The sequence below is a fragment of the Peromyscus eremicus genome, chromosome 11, assembly GCF_949786415.1.
Source record: "Peromyscus eremicus chromosome 11, PerEre_H2_v1, whole genome shotgun sequence".
In the NCBI taxonomy this organism is placed as follows: domain Eukaryota; kingdom Metazoa; phylum Chordata; class Mammalia; order Rodentia; family Cricetidae; genus Peromyscus; species Peromyscus eremicus.
This window is the reverse complement of record NC_081427.1, coordinates 55,791,840-55,811,223: the sequence shown is the minus strand read 5'-3', so window position 1 is coordinate 55,811,223 and position 19,384 is coordinate 55,791,840. Positions and strand designations below refer to the sequence as shown.

Sequence of the window (19,384 nt, the reverse complement as noted above, 5' to 3'; positions counted from 1 at the left end):
AGTTCCTCTTTTCACTTTAGAAGGGATCTAGAGAGAGATGTTGAAGGTTAAGCTTCCTTATCTATACATAATTATGCCTCAAATGAAGTTAATAGGACAAGCCAGGCACTGTTCTAATCTTTTCTTATGTAATCTTAACTCTTTCTCTCTCTCTCTCTCTCTCTCTCTCTCTCTCTCTCTGTCTCTCTCTCTCTCTCTCTGTCTCTCTCTCTCTCTTTTGTTTTTTGTTTTTTGTTTTTGTTTTTCAAGACAGGGTTTCTCTGTGTAGCTTTGCGCCTTTCCTAGAACTCACTCTGTAACCCAGGCTGGCCTCGAACTCACAAAAATCCGCCTGGCTCTGCCTCCCGAGTGCTGGGATTAAAGGCGTGCGCCACCACTACCTGCCGTAATCTTAACTCTTAAAAGAGAGACTTGATTGACAAAGAAACACATAGAAGGCAACATAGCCACAATTACTAGCTAATAAAGGATAATAATGGGGACCAAGTTAGGCTTAGCCGGGAGGTTCTTAAATACTAGTTTGCCCTTTTAATGTGATAGAGAATAGGGAATTGTCCATGTAAGTTTCATGGCTGGAGTCTCATTAATATACTGCATAAGTTAACAAGTATACTTAATAAGATTATTCTTAAAAGTAGGTTAAGAGGGGTAAGACTTCTCAAGAATCTAGGAAGCTGATCATTTGATTGGAATTATTGGAAACTGGAAAGAGAGGTCAAATTTAAAGGTTGATTGATATCAAGGAAAGATTAGTAAGATTTGGTGATAAACTATGAGAAAAGGATCAGTGAGATATTGAGTGTCCTGTATAACTGTGCTAGTCATTTTCACTATTCAGCCATTCAAATAACATACAGAGAAACAAAAGTTAAGTAACCTGTCCAAGTTCCCCCAGCACAGGTAGCAAAATTGGGTCTATTTACTATTCTGTTCGTGTATCTGATGGTAAGCCAACTTTAGTCTCCATGACTGCAGAAGTAGTAATACAACCAAGGAAACAGGAACATAGGGAGGAAATATACCTTATAGGGGAGGTGATTTCAGTTTTGTTTGGAACTATCGTTTGTTTCAAGTGGGTATCTAAGTGCTGGTTGAGTCACAAGCTGTTAGAAATAAGGAAATAGTGCCCAGAGACCCCTTAGAAAAGAGTGAGTTAAATTGTCAGCATGGGTGAGCTGGCTTATAGTAATGAAGATTAGACTTAAAAGCGGAACCAATCTCAAATGTGTTTAATTAGGAAATAGAAACAGAAAAGATTTCTCAGTGGGTAAAGAGCCTGAGCTAATGCATTGTTTAACAATCCAGTTTAAATTTGTTTTTAGAGTTGTTTGTGTTAAAACACCAGACATAAATAAAACATGAAAAATCAAGTATTCCCGTCAAATTAGATTACTTACTTTTGCCATTTTCTTGATTGTAATATTTACTCTGTATATCAGTACCTTAGCAACATAGAAATCATGATGGGTGATCCAAATGATCCAACTTTATATTTGTATTAGTTCTTCTGGGTTAGAAAAATATAACTTGAGGGAAACTTGTAAATGAATTAATCATTTTAAATGTGCAGTCATCAGTTCTATAGGGGAAAAGTTAAAACTACTGTGAACTTAATAAAGATTAATGATGTAGATTTTTTTCTTTGATGTAATTATGACCATCATACGATTTTCATATGAGACTAACATACATGAGTAGCATTTTGGTGGTGATTGGCTTTATACTTCTTCAGAAGACTATACAGTATTTGGTGTAGGAGAGAGACCATGTAACTTATTTATTGAGCATGTTACTTTATATAGGGATCAGGACAATTTAAATGCCATAAAGATGATGAAGAAGGGAAGCTGAAAGTATGCAAAGATAGTGGCAGAATTTTACAAATGTAGAAGAAAATATTATATTTTTTATTTCCTAGCTATTAAAATTACTGAAGGTCATTATATACTAGAAACATGTCAATTTTTATCACTTAATCTTTTTACTGTTTATTGTAATTGTTACAGCTTTCAAAGTTTTGTGTTAAAATTTTGGAAACTCTCAGTTTCTAAAATACTGACTTTATTTTTTCCCCTCCTTTCTCTTCTTCTCACCCCTAGTGGACAAACTATATTCATGGGTGGCAGGATCGTTGGGTAGTTTTGAAGAATAATACTTTGAGTTACTACAAATCTGAAGATGAGACAGAATATGGCTGCAGGGGATCCATCTGTCTTAGCAAGGCTGTGATCACAGTAAGTACCTTTCCCTGCTCAGTAGGTATTCAACGGGCATTGACTGTGTGTGTATTGGAACTGTTCTCAGTCTTATTGTAGAGCTGTGGAATCCTTGCCCTATGCCCAGGAACATACAGCTGCATACTATAACCCTAAAGGTCTTATTCAGGTGGTTTTTCAAACCAATCTAAGTGTTTCAGGAAAAAAAAGGTAGTAGGTTACTTCATAACTGGTGAGATTGGGAAGTGTCGTAGGATATTTAAAAAGTTAAATTGGGAAAATAACCTTATTTAAATTATTTAACAAAACAAGCATTCATTTGCCAACTTTTTCATACAGATTTTATACCATTTTTTTTTTTTATGGAGTTTAGAGTTCTGTGTTAACTTTTTACATACTCTATGCATGGTCTGCAGTTCAATTGCCCTAAAGTGAAATAAACACTTTTTCCCCCCTTTTGGTCTTTCGAGACAGGGTTTCTCTCTGTAGCCTTGGCTGTCCTGGAACTCACTCTGTAGAGCAGGTTGGTTTCGAACTCACAGAGATCTTCCTGCCTCTGCCTCCTGAGTGCTGGAACTAAAGGCATGCGCCACTACTCTTTGCTGGAATAAACACTTTTGAAAATACTTTTGAAAAACACTAAGTGCTTTCAGAATTTTCAGATTTACTAGAATATGTTATGTCACCTTCATTTAATTTTAAAACAGGACTTCACTTCTGTCTAGTCATTCTTAGTTTGCATAGAAACAACTTTTCATATTGTATGTAGTCCATGACTTAAATAATGTTAATGTAAATAATAAGTAAATCGGCGCAGATAGGTTTGGAAACCAATAATTGACATTTTAAACATTTGACTCAATTATTGGAATCAAAGTGTGTTATTCTAACACGTTAGAAAGGGTTTTTGGTTGAGTGTGGTTAGCATGCCATAGACATATTTAATCAAAAGCAAAAAAAAAAAATATTAGCTAAGGCAGGATAGTTAAATGGAGATTAGCTAAGGGAGTCAATAGCTTAAGATCTAAAAATAGATATGCTAAGACAAAAACAATTCAGATTTTATTGATCCTCTTGAAAGTCAAATTTTCTTATGATAAAATTACTTATAAAAGTAAAAGATACTTTTGGAATTACTGTTACTCTCTACATTTGACTTACATATTGTTTATCTTTGCATTAAAGAAAAATCTTGCAGTATTTTTTTCATCTTTGTATGTTCTGTACATTACCCTCTTGTGTATTCATGATAGAAAACAAAATCTTAACTGAACATCAAATTAGTAAAACAGGAATTGTTTGGAAATATTAATATAAAACTACTACTGCCAACTAGAGACAATTTTAAAGAAATATTTTGAAATTAAAGACTCAGTATTTATTTTGATGGTTACGTGGTAAATAAGTTTTTGACACTGTATCTGTCCTTTTTGTCAATATTTGTGTGGTCAGAACGATGAATGGAAGTGTTCTTTATAATATTGAAGAGTCTTTCTATAGTCCTTTTCTGGTCCCCTTCTTTTACAAACTAATTGCAGTATTATTGATTATTAAAAATAGGGGGATTTATATTTTATCTGTATTGTTTCCTAAATAGTAGTATTCCCATAGTGGATTTAAATATAGTTATCCTGTTTTGAACTATAGACTCTACTAGCTCTGCATTTTGATAAAGAAATTGTAATAAACGCATTTATTGTATCTGCTGGGAGAAAAAACAGTTCATGGCAGATATTTTTGTTACAGTTGTATTTGTATGCAAAACTTTGAATATGTACATAATCAAAGGAGGTGGTAGGAAAGTAAAGCAGTTTGAATACTCTGGAACAAGAGATTTAGATGTGGCCATATTCAATGGGCTAAGCAATAATGAAAAAGATAGAAATTAGTAAAGCTGGTCTTCAGATGTAGTGAACAAATATAGGAAGAAATGCATTTATTTTTGAGATTGTTTTCAACTTCCAGTTCTTCACTTGCTTTAAGCTTCATGGTCTTTTATTATGTATTTCAAGGAAATTACAAAATAGAAATGAATACAGTGAACTTTTCAGCATGAAATTTACAAGCAGATACTTTAATTAAAAAAATTATTAATGTTCTTTGTTAGTTAAGTGTCCATTGTTATTTTTAGCCTTAATATGGGCTGTTGCCTCTATCACTTCCTCTCTGAAAACAGAGTAAATATTAACAGTGAATTTGTTGACATGGTGCTGTTATGAAATTGATTTGTGTGTATGTGTGATATTGAGGATTGAACCCAGAGCTTCAAGTATTCTACCATTGAGCTATTTTCCCAGACCTCTTACATTTTTATTTAGTAACAGGGTGTCTCTAAGATACCCAGGTAAGCTTTCAACTTGGAATCCTCCTGCTTCAGCCTTCTGAATAGCTAGGACCACAAACCTCACTAGGCGTACATAAGAGTTGTGCTTTTACTGTAATGATTTTAAAATACTATTTGTTGGTAGATCTAGTGTGTGATCTTACTACCTTTGTTGTGGAGCCTAATCCATTATTACCCTAATCCACTACAATTCTAATTTTAATGAGTAATCAATATAAAAATCTTCTTCTTTGGCCTTGTGATACCTGGCTGAAATAATTTAAAGAAACAGTGTTTTACTTCTAAGGTGGACAGATTAGGAACATGTAGATAAAAAAGCAAACAAACCAGTACCTTCACTTTTTGAAAAGGAACTTTCTGTGTATAGACTACATAGGGATAGTTGAATGTCTCAATTAGTAAGACTTAATAATTACTGTTTAAGACTCAGCCTGTGGTATAAAACTTGTCAGGTGTGTTGCAGTCAAGCAAATGTTGCTAGACATGGTGGTACTGACCTGTAATCCATGCACTGGGGGTTGATGCAAGGAATATCCTTAACTCCATGCAGCTTGACCACAGAACAACATCCTGTTTTAAATAAATACACAACACACATGCACAAACAAACTTAGATGCTTAAGGAGTGTTTAAACTTTTTTATTTGAAATTCTTAAAGAAAAAAATAACAGAACATGATTTAAAATACTCATGCTATTTAAAAGTTACCAAGTAAATGCTTATCTTTTCTTACTCCTGCATTCAAGAAACACGGAAAGGTATATTTTGGTTTCCTTCCTGAGACTTTGTATGCTTACATAAGCATTTTTTATAGTCTTCATTTTATTTACACAGATACCTTATTAAACTTACTGTTATGCCCTTGTTTTCTCTTAATGCAAGAGTACTACTGCCTGCTGTGATGCTCTTTCAAGAAAGCTGCCATTGTGGAGACTTGGCCAAGGGAGAAATGTCACTTGAGTTTGAGGCTTGTTTGGGCTAATGATGAGTTCCAGGCTAGCCTAGGCTTCAGAGTGAGATCCTGTCTCAGAAACAAAACAAACATACCAAGAGGGGGGAAAAAATGGCTCTGAGTTTTTATTTAAGACCAATTAGGATTTGTGATACAGTGTAGCTTCTTATTATTTTCTCAGTTAACCAACCATGCATTTTAATACCATTATTTCATACCCTTCTTGAAATTGCCAGTTTTAGTATCTATTATAAAATGACTTTCAAGTTTTTCTTTACTCTTATGTACATTTGGCATGTATAAGCTTTCTTTTTTATCATATTTAAAATTACTTTGATAATATTTCACAAATCAATTCCTTAAACTACTAATAATGTCTGTGAAGAGGAAAGATGTAGGGAGCTATTCATTTGTTTAGGAGTTTTTGTTTGTATTTACTGAAATTAGAAGATGTTATATGAAATACAGAGATTTTTGGCATGATGAAGCCAATATCTTCAGAACTGATGTCGCTGTAATTTTTGGTCTCTCATTGTGGACATTTAACTTGTATACTAAATAACCTTTAGAACTGTAAATTACCAAGTGAATGGGACTTCTATTTTTTTCATCAGATATTAGTTATAAGAATACTTATTCACAAGTTTCATGTTTTAAGATTTTTCAGAAAAAAACCTGTAAGATAGTGAAAATATTTGCTGCTGGAAATAAAAATAACATTAAAGCAAAATAGCTCTCTGTTCAGTAGGAATCATAAGAGAAGAAGTTGAAAGATTTGGGCAGAATTAAAGAGGTCAGGGCTAACAAGACGGCTCAGCTGGTAAAGGAGTAAAGGTGTTGTCTTCAAAAGCCTAATGACCTGAGTTTGTCCCTGGAACCTAAGTCAATGAGAAAGTAGAAAACCCAACTTCACACAGTTGTCCTCTGACCTCCACACTGTATGCCATGACATGTATGTTTACACACAAATTAATAAAGTTGAAAGTTTTTTTAATTTGAAAATTGAAGAGGCTAATGAAGATGTAAAAGAAGATAAACAAGGGAAGAAAACACTGAAAATTGAGAACCATGAAAATAAATTTAGAAGTGCTACATTTAGAGTAGTGTGGGCTCAATTTTTTTCCTTTTCCTTTTTTGTTTTGTTTTTGTTTGAAAATAGATTATTTTCTACACAATGTATTCTGATTACAGTTTCCCCTCCCCCAACTTTTCCCAGATCCAAATAAAAAGGATAAAAAACACAGAGACATATCCAGAAATCCCATATAAACACAAAATTGGGAACTATAATATATAAGCAAAAGACCTGTAAGGTAAAGATATGCCCGTACAAATCTTTATGAGATAGAAACCCTCCAAAAATATCCCTGGGTTTGTTTTGTGTTGGCCATCTGCTGCTGGACATGGTACCTGACCTTAGCTGTGGTTTTTATGCCCAGTGAGACTCATTGGAGAAAGCTAATTTTTCATTTGGGAAAGGTAGTCAATTAGAGATAGCTTCTGGGCTTAGGAAGGGAACTTGTGTTCCTTCTCAGTGCTGGTACCCACATTTAGACTTGTGCAGGCCCCAGGCAAGCTGCCACAGTCTCTGGGAGTTTATGTGTGCATCAGTCCTGTTGTGTCTGGAAGACACTGTTTCCTTGGTGTTCGCCATCCTCTCTGGCTCTTACTATTTTTCTCCTCTTCAACTGAGTTACCTGAGCCCTAGAAGGGGAGGGATTTGATGGAGACATCCCATTTAGAACTAAGTGTTCCAAGGTCTCTCACTCTCTGCACATTGTCCAGTTATGGGTCTCTGTATTTGTTCCCATCTTCTGAAGGAGGAAGTTTCTGATGATGGTTGAATGAGACACTGATCTATGAATATAGCAGAATGCTTTTAGGAGTCATTTTTATTGCTGCGCTGCTTTGGCAGAACAGTAGTATTTGGTTGTGTTGTTGTGGTTGTTGTTTCTTACATCTGTGGCCCATCTCATGGAGTGGGCCTTAAATCCAATTAGATAGTTGTTGGTGACTCCCACAACTTTTGTGCCACTGTTGCACCAGCATGTCCTGCAGGCAGGTCACCGTTATAAATCAAAGGGTCTGTAGCTGGGTGGGTGTTTACCTTTCTCCTCTGGGAGCGTGTAAAGTACCTTCCAGTACCTTGAACACTGGTCATTAGGGGTGAAGGCTGTAGGTAGGCACCAGCTCAACTTCTCTGTGTTGAATGGGTAATCAAATCTTTTTGAGTGTTCAGTCTTTCTGTTATGAGGGAAAACCTGTTCCGTGCTCTTTGATTGTTTGCCAGCAATCATTGGCACTTCTTGGCTTTTAGCTGTTTTCATGTTCGTAAGACATTCTCCTTCTGTGTTTGTGTGTCCAAATTTTCCTCCTATGTAGCTAGAGTTTTCCTGCCTGGCCCACAGTCAGGACAAATCTCTGTCACCTGCCAGTCCCACAGCCGCTCAGACCCAACCAAGTAAACACAGAGACTTGTATTGTTTACAAACTGTATGGCCGTGGCAGGCTTCTTGCTAACTGTTCTTATATCTTAAATTAATCCATTTCTGTAAATCTATACCTTGCCACGTGGCTCGTGGCTTACCAGCATCTTCACATGCTGCTTGTCATGGCGGCGGCTGGCAGTGTCTCCTCCCACCTTCCTGTTCTCTCAATTCTCCTCTCTGTTAGTCCCGCCTATACTTCTTGCCTGGCCACTGGCCAATCAGTGTTTTATTATTGACCAATCAGAGCATTTGACATACAGACCATTCCACAGCACTCCTATAAAGGACACATATTTTATAGGAATAGGGACCTATTCTACTTCAGTGTGCCCTCATTCTAACTAATTATATTTCTGAATAAGGTCACATTCTGAAGTTCACAGTAACAGGATGTAAACATAAGAATTTGAGGGGACATCATACAACCCATAACACAGTGTCAGTTAAGGAGAGCCCCAGCCTTCCGCTTCCCATTTGATGTTACTTTGTCACATGCCGCCATAAGCATAGGAAAATTGCCTGTATGGTGCATTTTATTTTGTCAGGACATACAGGAACATGACTTAAGTATTTATAAAGCAGCTCTTTAAATTTCAGCTTTATTTTTTAAAATATATATTGTTTGAGAATTGCATGCATGTATGCAATGTATTTTGTTCATATCCACCTCCACTTACTCTAACTCCTTGGACCTCCTCAAACATATCCTTCTCCCAGCTTCATGTCCTGCTTTTTAAAAATAACCCATTGAATCCAGTTGATGCTGCCCATATGCACATGAGTGTAGGGTCAATCAGTGAAGCACGGGCAGCCTACCATGGATCAGACTTCTGGAAAAAAACAACAGCTGACTTCCCTGCCAATAGCTCTTCAGCTAGAGGTGGGTCTTACCAGCCCCCCTCCCATCTGTCATTTAACTTTGATTGGCTTGATCTTGGGCAAGTCTTGTGCAGGCAGCCACAGTTGCCATTTGTTCATGAATGTGATGGCCCTGTCGTGTTCAGAAGATACTGTTCACGGCAGTCCTCCCAACCTCTGGCTCTTCCATGCTGTCCCCTGAGCCTTCAGAGGAGGGGTGTGATCTAGATGTTGCACTTAGAACTGAGTACTCCATCACCTAAATCCCTGCATTCTAGCCAGTTGTGACCTGTATTGACAGGTGGTCACTACAAAAGAAGTTGCTCTGATGAGGACTGAGAGCTGCACTAAGCTACCAGCCAGTGCTGGGAACTGGAGGGACAGCAGAAGTCACCACATTTACTCCTAATGCCTTCTGTTAGAAGTATTTTAGTGTTGAGGTCATCTGAAGACAAAAGGTCTGATCAATCATCATCATTTGCCTTTTGCATTAGTTAACACGTGTCTTGTTTTCTTGGTTTTTCTGAAAGTCATACATGTTTTATTTTTATGTTAATTCATAAAGAACGTGAAATATCATAAGCTCCAAAATCAAACCTGAGTCTCAGATGGCCAAATTCTGCTTTTGAGCAGGTTAGTGAATTTCCCTAAGTTTTAATTTCCTCTTCTCTCTCCCCTCCTTAAAAATGTTTTTAAAATAATTTTTATTTAACAGTTTCAAACATGCATACAATGTACTAGGACTGGAGATTACCTGGCTGGTAGAGCACTTCTCTAGCAAGCACAGGCCTTCAGTTCCTGGGGGAAACAAAGAAGTAGAACAGTGTATCTGGATCAGACGTACTTCCCTGTTCTTCTTCCACACTTCCTCCCACTGTTCTGTAACTAGAGGCATGTGCCACTACACCTGCTTTATGTGGAACTGAGGGTCAAACTCAGCTCTGTATATAGTAGGCAAGGATTCTTCTTCCAGCCAAACATCAGCTTAGCCTGTGGATCCTTCAACTGATGAAAGTGGGAGACAGGTCCAAGTGTGGAGTGATTGTGTGTTGAAAAGAAGTATTATGGGGGCAGAGGGGAGATGGGAGACTGGAAGGAGAGGGAGGAGGAGGACAGCGGTCAGGTTGTAAAAAAATGAATAAATGAAATATAAAAAGTATTATGTTCAAGTATTTTATATAGTTAGTACACATAATAGATTGTCAAATTTCTTGATTTTGTGAAAGACTTGTATTAGAAGCAAAGCCTTCAGTTTTAAAACATGATAGAAGCTGGCTTATCAAAGGGAGACACATTCAGGTGACACATTAGAGCCAGGATATGATCCTTCACACCATGATTCAATAGATTCCCATGAATTTCCTGTAAGAGTTCCCGCCATCAAATTGTTCTGTTTAATAACCTAAGAGATACATATACGTATATAAATGCTTGATGTTTCTATCAATTCCTAACTTTCTTTGATTTACCATTTCTTGTTTTTTCTAGTTAGTTTTGGTTAATTGTGTGTTACGCACCTAGATATGCAGGTGCTTGTGTGAGCACATGCTACGGCCACAGCAAGAAGTGTATTATCCTCTGCACCTTACTGTCTGGTGTCTTAGGGTTACCATTACTGTGATGAAGCACCGTGACCAGAGCAATTTGGAGAGGAAAGAGTTTATTAGGCTTATGCTTCCTCATCATAGATTATCACAGAAGGAAGTCAGAACAGGAACTCAAACAGAGCAGGAACCTGGAGGCAAGAGGAGGCCATGGAGGAGTGCTGCTTACTGGCTTGCTCTTGCTTTCTTATAGAACCCAGGACCAGCAGCCCAGGGGTGGCACCACCCACAGGATGGGCCATCCCCATCAATCACTAAGAAAATACCCTGCATGGTTGTCTACAGCCCGAGCTTATGGAGAGATTCTCCATTGAGGTTCCCTTTTCTCTGATGACGCTAGCTGTTGTCAAGCTGTCATAAACTGGACAGCACACCTGGAGACAGACTCTAACTGAACCAGAAGCCCAAAAGTTTGGCTACCTCGCCAGTGAACTTCAGGGATCCACCTATTTCTTCTGACAGGTAGATGCCTGCACACTTGGCTTTACTTGGGTTCTGGGAAGTCTGCACAGCAGGATTTTCAGCACACATCCCTCTCTGCCTCTCCACCTACTTTACACAAAAAGCTGCTAGCTGTGTTATTAGCTTCAGCAGTCTGAATGAACAATAGGTGTAAAATGTTCAGACTAAAGGAAAATGTTAATTACAATGATTGTTCAGAGTAGACGAACAGAACATCCCCTCTACCAACCTGGCTGCTTTTCTAACTGGCATTTTGACGTTCTTTGCTGACTTTGTTCAATCAGTTTCTCATTATCTGGAATGCCTTTCACTTTTCCAGTCCCCTCCTAAGCCATAACTTTTTTGTTGAACCACAATAGGTGGTCTGCTCACTTTGTGTGTGTTTGTTTAGTATAAGATTTTTAAAAAACAAGAACCAGATGATTATTGTGTGCTTAACAGTGTGCTAGATGTTTTACAAATTAACTAAGTAAAAGGTAAAAATAAAAATGATTATTTCTATGGACAGGAAAATGAAGGTGAGAGACTAGATACTATTTTCAATATTAAATAAAAAATTTTAGTTCTTAAATTTTTTGTATGAGTCTCTGGATAGCTAAAAATAATGATTGCCAGCTTTTCAAAAGTTATCTCCTTAAAAAAGAAAATAACTCAACATCTATAAAATTTCTATGTAAAATACCACCTTCAACATTACAGATAATGCCAGACTACAATATAATTACATTTTAATATAGTAACAGACTCCTACAGGCTTCTGCTGCAAGGCCTTGTGAGCAAAATTAAACATGATGTGTCTCTGAAATAGAAAGAACACTAGTAAAGGGAGAGTTGGAAGTTTTACCAGAAAGACTGAATGCATTCATTCATAATCTAAATATATCCCCCAACATAGTCACCAGGTAGATCAGAGTATAATTAAAGGAAAGATTTCAAACTATAAACCACTTTAAGGGCCAGAAAACCATAAAAGATAACGATTTTTGTTGAGGCAGTAAATGTGATTTAAAGAGAGTTTTCTAAATATAAACCTTTCTAGAACCCCCCCTCCCCCAAAGATACTGAATCCTTTGGATAGGACCTATAAGACTACAAAAATAAGACAAAAATAAAAATTATAAAGGACTAGTGCATAATATTGGGAAAGAATTTAAAAATAAAGTGAAGAAAATTTCTCACACCTCTGACTGAAATAACCATGAAACAAAAGAAAACTAGTAGTCTGTATTTCCAGTAAAATTAATCATACTCACTGAGGATATGGAAATTAGCAAGGACTTTCAAGAACTGGAAATAGCCAAGGATAATAAAGTTATTTGTAAGAATGGAAGACAGCTAAAGAAGGACTAATACTCCTGTTAGTAGACACTTTGAAGGGAAAAAAAAGTTATAATCCAGGAAAACTTTGAAGGAATAGGGAAAGACTTAGGTTGAAAAGACTTGCTAGAGAACTTGGGGAAATTAACCCAGCACCATCTATATCTTGAATGTTGAAGGTATCTCTTTGCATATACCTCAGAGAACAATCTAACTGGAACAGAGACTTGAAACTGTAAGTTTAAGTTGATTATTTCACATCACAGTGACAGCAGAGTAATCCACTCAACATAATGAATTCCGAGGCACATGCTAGTAAAGCGATTAGATTTGAAAGTAAAACTCCTTATGATTGAAGGTCATAAGGAACAAATATAAAAGCAAAAGGAGTAGAACAAGCTGAAAACTCATTTGGAAGCACAAAAGACCTCAGAAAGCAGAAGAAATCCTGAGCAACATGTTACATTCCAGAGCTATAGTAACAAAAACACAACATGATATTGGCGTACACACACATAAAACAAAAAAACATAGTTCAGTGGAACAGAATAAAAAAGATTCAGACATAAACTCACACAGCTACAGCCACCTGGTGTTTAACAAAGATGCCAAAAATGCTCACTGGAGGAAAAACAGCTCTCGAATAAGTGATGCTGTGAAAACTGTTTGTCTGTGAAACTAGATCTTTATCTCTCAACCCTGCACAAAAATTAACTACATATGACCAAAGACCTTAACATAAGACCTGAAACGTTCATAAAGTTTTTAGATGAGAAAGTAAACCACTTGAAGATAAAGGAATACGACTGCAGTCATTCAGGAAATAAAGTCAGTGATCAAGAATGACACCTCATGAAGTTAAAAGACTCCTCTCACAGCAAATGATGCAGTTAACCAAGGGAGAAGACAGCCTACAGAATGATAGAAAATCTTTACCTGTTGTACATCTAACAGTATATCTAGAATACTCTAGAACAGAAAACTTGAAGAGTAGGAGGAAGATATTCCAATCCCCCTTCAAAAGGCTTAAAGATCTAAAACCTAAAATCAGTGTTCTCAAGCAAACAAATATCTAATAAATATTTTATGTTCAGTATCCTTATCTCTCAGGGAAACTAAATAAAACTACTTTGAGATTTTTATCTCATTTCACAATGGCTATCACAAGAAAACATAAGAAACATGCAGGTGAGGATGGAGGGAAAAGAGAGCCATTATTCACCATTGGTAGGAAGGAAAACTACAGTGGTCACTATGAAAATCAGTGTTGAAGTTTCTCAAAAAGCCAAAAATTGAACTTCGATATTGAGAATGACCCAGTTCTACCACTTCTGGTTCATTAATACATTCAAAGACTCCATTTCCTATAGAGACACTTATTTATCCGTGTTTATTGCTGTTCTATTTGTAATAGCAAGGAAATGAAATCAATCTGTGTGTCTGTCAACAAAGGAATGGGTAATGAAAATGTGGTACATATACAGAATGAAACTTTATTCAACTATAAAGGAAAATAAAGTTTGAAATTTGCAGAAACATGAATGGAACTGGAAAATTCTACATGACATTAACTCAAGCTTAGAAGGATGAACATTACATAGCCTCTCTCACATGTAGATCTTAGGATTTTACATCTTTTATTTCTGTAGGAGTAAGTTTGTAGACAACAGAAAACTAGAAAGGGAACCCTGAGAAGTGGAAATATGGGAGGAAGGGTAATGGAACACATGGACCATGAGGGTAGGGGGGGGATACTGGGTACAGGAAGGTTTAATCAGTAATAAATGGCAGGGTCTCGGGGGGAAGGAAACCAAAACTAAGTATTATGAAAATGCCACAAAGAAACCTACTACTTTGTAAACTAATTTAAAAATAAAAAAATAGTACATTTTAAATAGGGGGTGGAGAGACAGTGTGGCCCTGACTGCTCTTCTGGAGTACCTGAGTTCAATTCCCAGCACCCTCATGGTGGCTCACACCTTCTGTAACTCCAGTCCCAGCGCATCTGATGCCCTCTTCTGACTTCTGTAGGTATCAGGCACACAAAATACTCATACATAAAACTGAAAGTCAATAAATCATTTTTGAATGATAAATAATTTCAAGGTTTTTTTTTTAATATTTAGAAAACTACTTCAGAAAGAATTTTTTTTAGAGGCTCAGTTAAAGTCATCAAAATATCTGTGATGAAATAATTATTATCAAATAAATCCTGGCAAGTTCTTTATTATTACAGTAGTGCTGTGGGACGTTCTGTATGCTATGAATCTATGTTGCTCTGATTGGTTGATAAATAAAATGCTGATTGGCCAGTAGCCAGGCAGGAAGTATAGGCAGGATAAGAGACAAGGAGAATTCTGGGGAGAGGAAGGCTGAGTCAGGAGACGCCAGTCCACCATTCAGGGAGCAGCATGTAATGGCACACATTAACAGAAATTGGCTGAGTTAAAGTGTAAGAGCTAGTCAGTGGTAGGCCTGAGCTAATGGCCGAACAGTTTTAATTAATATAAGCCTATGTGTATTTACTTGGGTCTGAGCGGCTGTGAACCATGGATCGCAGGAGCGGAACAGGACCAGGAAAACTTTCAACTACACAGTAGCCTTATTGTTGCAAAGCTGTATCATAGAGACTCTTGATTCATATTTTTCAATGCAACCTTTATTGATTGTAATATAAGGGGTGTCATATGATCTTGAGAACCACACTAGCATTCTGCTTCAAGTTGAATCATAATAGCAAACTCTTATAGTTCTCTTACGGATTTGATTTTAAGAAGTAGCAGATCTTATTCAAAATTGCTTAGCAAGGTGGTAGATGCTGAATAGTTATTTTTGGCCCAAATAAGTGTTAGGCAGAATAAAGCATATCAAAGTTGTGTATTTATATTAAATTTCCTTGCTACATTTTTTTTCATAATAGGAAATATGCTTTGATATAGCAGATTGCTATTTAATTTGAACAGGTAATCATAAACCACTGTCCTTAAATGTGATGAGTTCCACATATAATTTGCAAACATGGAAAAAGTACAGTGCATTTCTAACTCTGAAATGAAATTTAGTATTTTCTTTTATTCTCAATGTAGATAGAAATTCAGTCAATATGGTAATAAATATATATGGCCCTTTCACCAACCACAATCTTATCACATGACATTTCATATATCTCAGGTATCTCTTTCTACTAGCCACTCTATATATTAATATATTAATATAGAGTAGTATATATATTGCATCTCATTAGAATGTTTTTGTTAGGTGTTTTTAGGTAATAGTTTTCTTTATAACCTTACATGTTTAGTTTTATACTTTTGAAAACTTTGACCTGAGAAGGAGTCTGAAGATTTCATTAGATTTGCACTGGTTTGTAGGAATCTTTATATCACAAAGGACTGTTTAAAACAGTGATATTCAACATTCCTAATGCTGCCACCCTTTAATACAGTTCCTCATGTTGTGGTGACTCCAACCATAAGATTATTTTCATTGCTACTTTATAACTGTAATTTTGCTACTGTTATGAATTACAATGTAAATATATTTGGAGATAGGAGTTTACCAAAGTGGTTGTGACCTACAGGTTGAGAACTGCTGGTTTAGAACATTTATGTAGCCCTAGAATTTTGTTTCATTTGAACCTTTATTAATATCTTCAAGTAATTTAAGGTGGTAGTTCTCTGAGTTTTATAAGTTAAATATCAGGGCCAGTGAATGAAAAAGGAGACTAATTTCTCTCCTCCTGGCTCCAGGCTTCCTTATGCTGTCAGGTCTTGCATCCTTTGACTACTGCCTTTCTCTGAAATTTCATCTTTTACTAGGCTTCCTCTCAGGATTGCATTCCTCATCATGCTATTTCTTCAAGCATCTTGTTAGACTTGTTCTTTACTGCGACAGATTTCTACTTCCATTTTCTTTGCTATTTACTCATTCCATTCCATCCTTCTGCTCTTCACTAAGGTATTAATTTGTTGAAAGCCTTCTCTAGTCTCTCTCACAACTTATATTAGTGTTTTCTTGCTTGTTTTGATACATTGACACATAACTTGGTGCATTTTTGTGGGGTACATTGTTGGCAGAAGTCTCCGTCCCACCTGGTCCCACAGCCGTTCAGTCCCAAATAAACACACATATTAATTACAAGCTGTTTGGCCTATGGCTCAGGCTTGTCATTAACTAGCTCTTACAACTTAATTCAATCCATTTCTATTAATCTATGTTTTGCCACGTGGCTTCGTGGCATTACCTGTGTTCCAGAACATCCTCTGACTCCGCCTTCTCCTTCTCTCTCTTCTTGGATTCCCCGCCTGGCTCTGTTCTACCTTGCCATAGGCCGCAGCAGCTTCTTTATTAACCAATGGTAGCAACACATTCACAGTGTACAGAAAGACCATCCCACAGCACTTCCCCCTTTTCTGTCTAATCAAGAAGGAAGGTTTTCATTTTAATATAGTAAAATTACATGTAACAAAACAATTATCAAGCAAGAATTATACTTACAATATCTAGGCTTTTTGTATTTGGCAAAATTAAAGAAAATACTCTATTATCTATCTTATTTTTGTGAGTCTAAAGTTTCATATCTAACTTATCTTTTATCATGATTAAGGAAAACTATAATTGTAACTATCTAGTCTTCAACTACATGAAAGACCCTAGAAGGGTATAATATTACCTAAGTAAACAGGAACTGCATTGTAAGCAACCTCCAAAACTCTAGAAATGACAGAGATATCTGGCTGCCTGGACAGTTACCCAAAGTTCCTCTGTAATGTTGGGGCATCTATCTTCAGCCTACAAGCCTAGAGTCTATGGCATACTTTTCAGTGAAGCAGGAAATTTGAAGGACCATTTTGCCTGTTTTGGCAAAGTTTATCAGTCGCTTTTCTGTGTTCTCCAGAATGTCTGGCAGTTTCTTCTGTGAAATAGGAATCCTGAAGGACCATCCCATGTTGATTTGGAAGTTCAGTGGTCCCTTTCCTATGGGTTCTGTATGTCCAGTTTATATAACATACTGTCAAGCAGTCCAGGCTAGATCAGTTTCTTGCCCAAATGGCTAGTTTTGCCAAGAAGAAAAACTCCATATGGATTGTCTTCGATGCCCATCTTCCTCTTTGAAGTAAATTCGTGCTGTCAGAAGCAGACATGTCTCACTGTCCAGAAAAGTTTAAGTTTTTAAAACATTTTAAATGCCATATTCTGTAGGTCTTTGAAGTTTTTGAAGATTACTTACCTAATTAAAATATCTTTGTATACCTAGAAAACTTAACATGACTATAAGTTTATCATAGATGACTAATTATTAATCTGTATTTCTTAATTATACATTACAATTTTAAGTGGGGTGCATAAACATAATACCTTAAACATGAGTAGAAATATACATACAGTTTAACAAAGTTAACTTTAAATTTGTATCAATAAACTGAAATCCATACCAATGTAAAATATTTTGAGATTAACTGTTGTTTTTTAGATTAAAGTAGATTCAATAATTTTGCCAAATACAAAAAGCCTAGATATTGTAAGTATAATTCTTGCTTGATAATTGTTTTGTTACATGTAATTTTACTATATTAAAATGAAAACCTTCCTTCTTGATTAGACAGAAAAGGGGGAAGTGCTGTGGGATGGTCTTTCTGTACACTGTGAATGTGTTGCTACCATTGGTTAATAAAGAAGCTGCTGCGGCCTATGGCAAGGTAGAACAGAGCCAGGCGGGGAATCCAAGAAGAGAGAGAAGGAGAAGGCGGAGTCAGAGGATGTTCTGGAACACAGGTAATGCCACGAAGCCACGTGGCAAAACATAGATTAATAGAAATGGATTGAATTAAGTTGTAAGAGCTAGTTAATGACAAGCCTGAGCCATAGGCCAAACAGCTTGTAATTAATATGTGTGTTTATTTGGGACTGAACGGCTGTGGGACCAGGTGGGACGGAGACTTCCGCCAACAGTACATTATGGTAATTTGTTACGTGTTTAAAATGTGTAACAACCAAATCAAGGTAATTAACATTTCTGTTTCTTTAACATTAATTTTTATGTTAGGAATTGATAGTCCTGTTTTCATACTCTTTGAAATGTATCATAGACTGTTTTAACTGCTACCTTAGTATGTTACTTTCACCTCTGTGTTTTAGTGCCCCTTCAACTTTCTATCATCCCCCTTGCCATTTCTTGTCTCTAATGACTACTATTCCTTTCCCCTCTTCTAGATCAGCTTTTTAGCTTTTGCGTGTGAGAACATAATTATATGTTTATTATAGACTATTTTTTTTAGATTCCCTTTATAGTAGACTTTCTCAACATTATTTACCTTTCTTGCCTATGGTTTTTTGTAATTGACATCATTATTTACTTTGGATTTATTTGGTTAATATAAGCTCAGAACTTTAGAAATTTAGCCTGTTCATCTTCACTGTTGTATCTTCAATGTCTTAAATAATGGTTGGTAAACCATAGGTGCTTATAAATATGTGGTCAGTTGGTTAGTTGCATTGATGCATAAGTGAATGAATGACTTAGATTATGATGGTCCAGTAGAAATTGTTACAGATATAACCCACAGATGTGATTAAAAATTTCTAATAGCTATATTATTAGAAAAATGAGACTAATTTTATTATATTTTACTTAGCACACTACATCTAAAATATATTTTAATATGTAGTCATGAAATAATTAGTGAGTTATTTCTTATTTTTACCAAATCTTAAAAATCCATTTTATTTTATATTTTATCATGTTTCAATTCAAATTATCCTTTTTCTTTCAACTGTGTGGTAGCTACATGTGGTCAGTGACTACTGTATTGTATAGTCTAGGTTTAGATATTAAAACATTGAAAATAAGATATCAGAGTGGCAATGTCATTACTCAGCCTTTATTCGAGAATAACAATTGAAAGCAGAGTTTTGCTTCTTCAGGGGTCCTCAGAATTAAGATATAAATAAAGTTGCCTGGTGGTGGTGGCACACACCTTTAATCCCAGCACTCGGGAGGCAGAGTCAGGGGGATCTCTGTGAGTTCGAGGCCAGTCTGGTCTACAGAGCAAGTTCTAGGATAGGCTCCAAAGCTACACAGAGAAACCCTGTCTTGGGAGGGAAAAAAAAAAAAAAAAGATATAAATAAAGTCAAACTACAG

General features: G+C 36.2%; 1 protein-coding gene across 2 annotated transcripts in view; it reads left to right on the top strand.

Annotated features, from left to right (window-relative positions):
• Positions 1 to 19,384, top strand: part of Cert1 (ceramide transporter 1) — a 105,986-nt gene that overhangs the window by 3,569 nt on the left and 83,033 nt on the right. For both annotated transcript variants that reach the window (XM_059276284.1, XM_059276283.1), the window contains exon 2: positions 2,100 to 2,234. In XM_059276284.1, the coding sequence (XP_059132267.1) occupies positions 2,100 to 2,234 (135 nt within the window). The remainder of the gene's footprint in view (positions 1 to 2,099; positions 2,235 to 19,384) is intronic.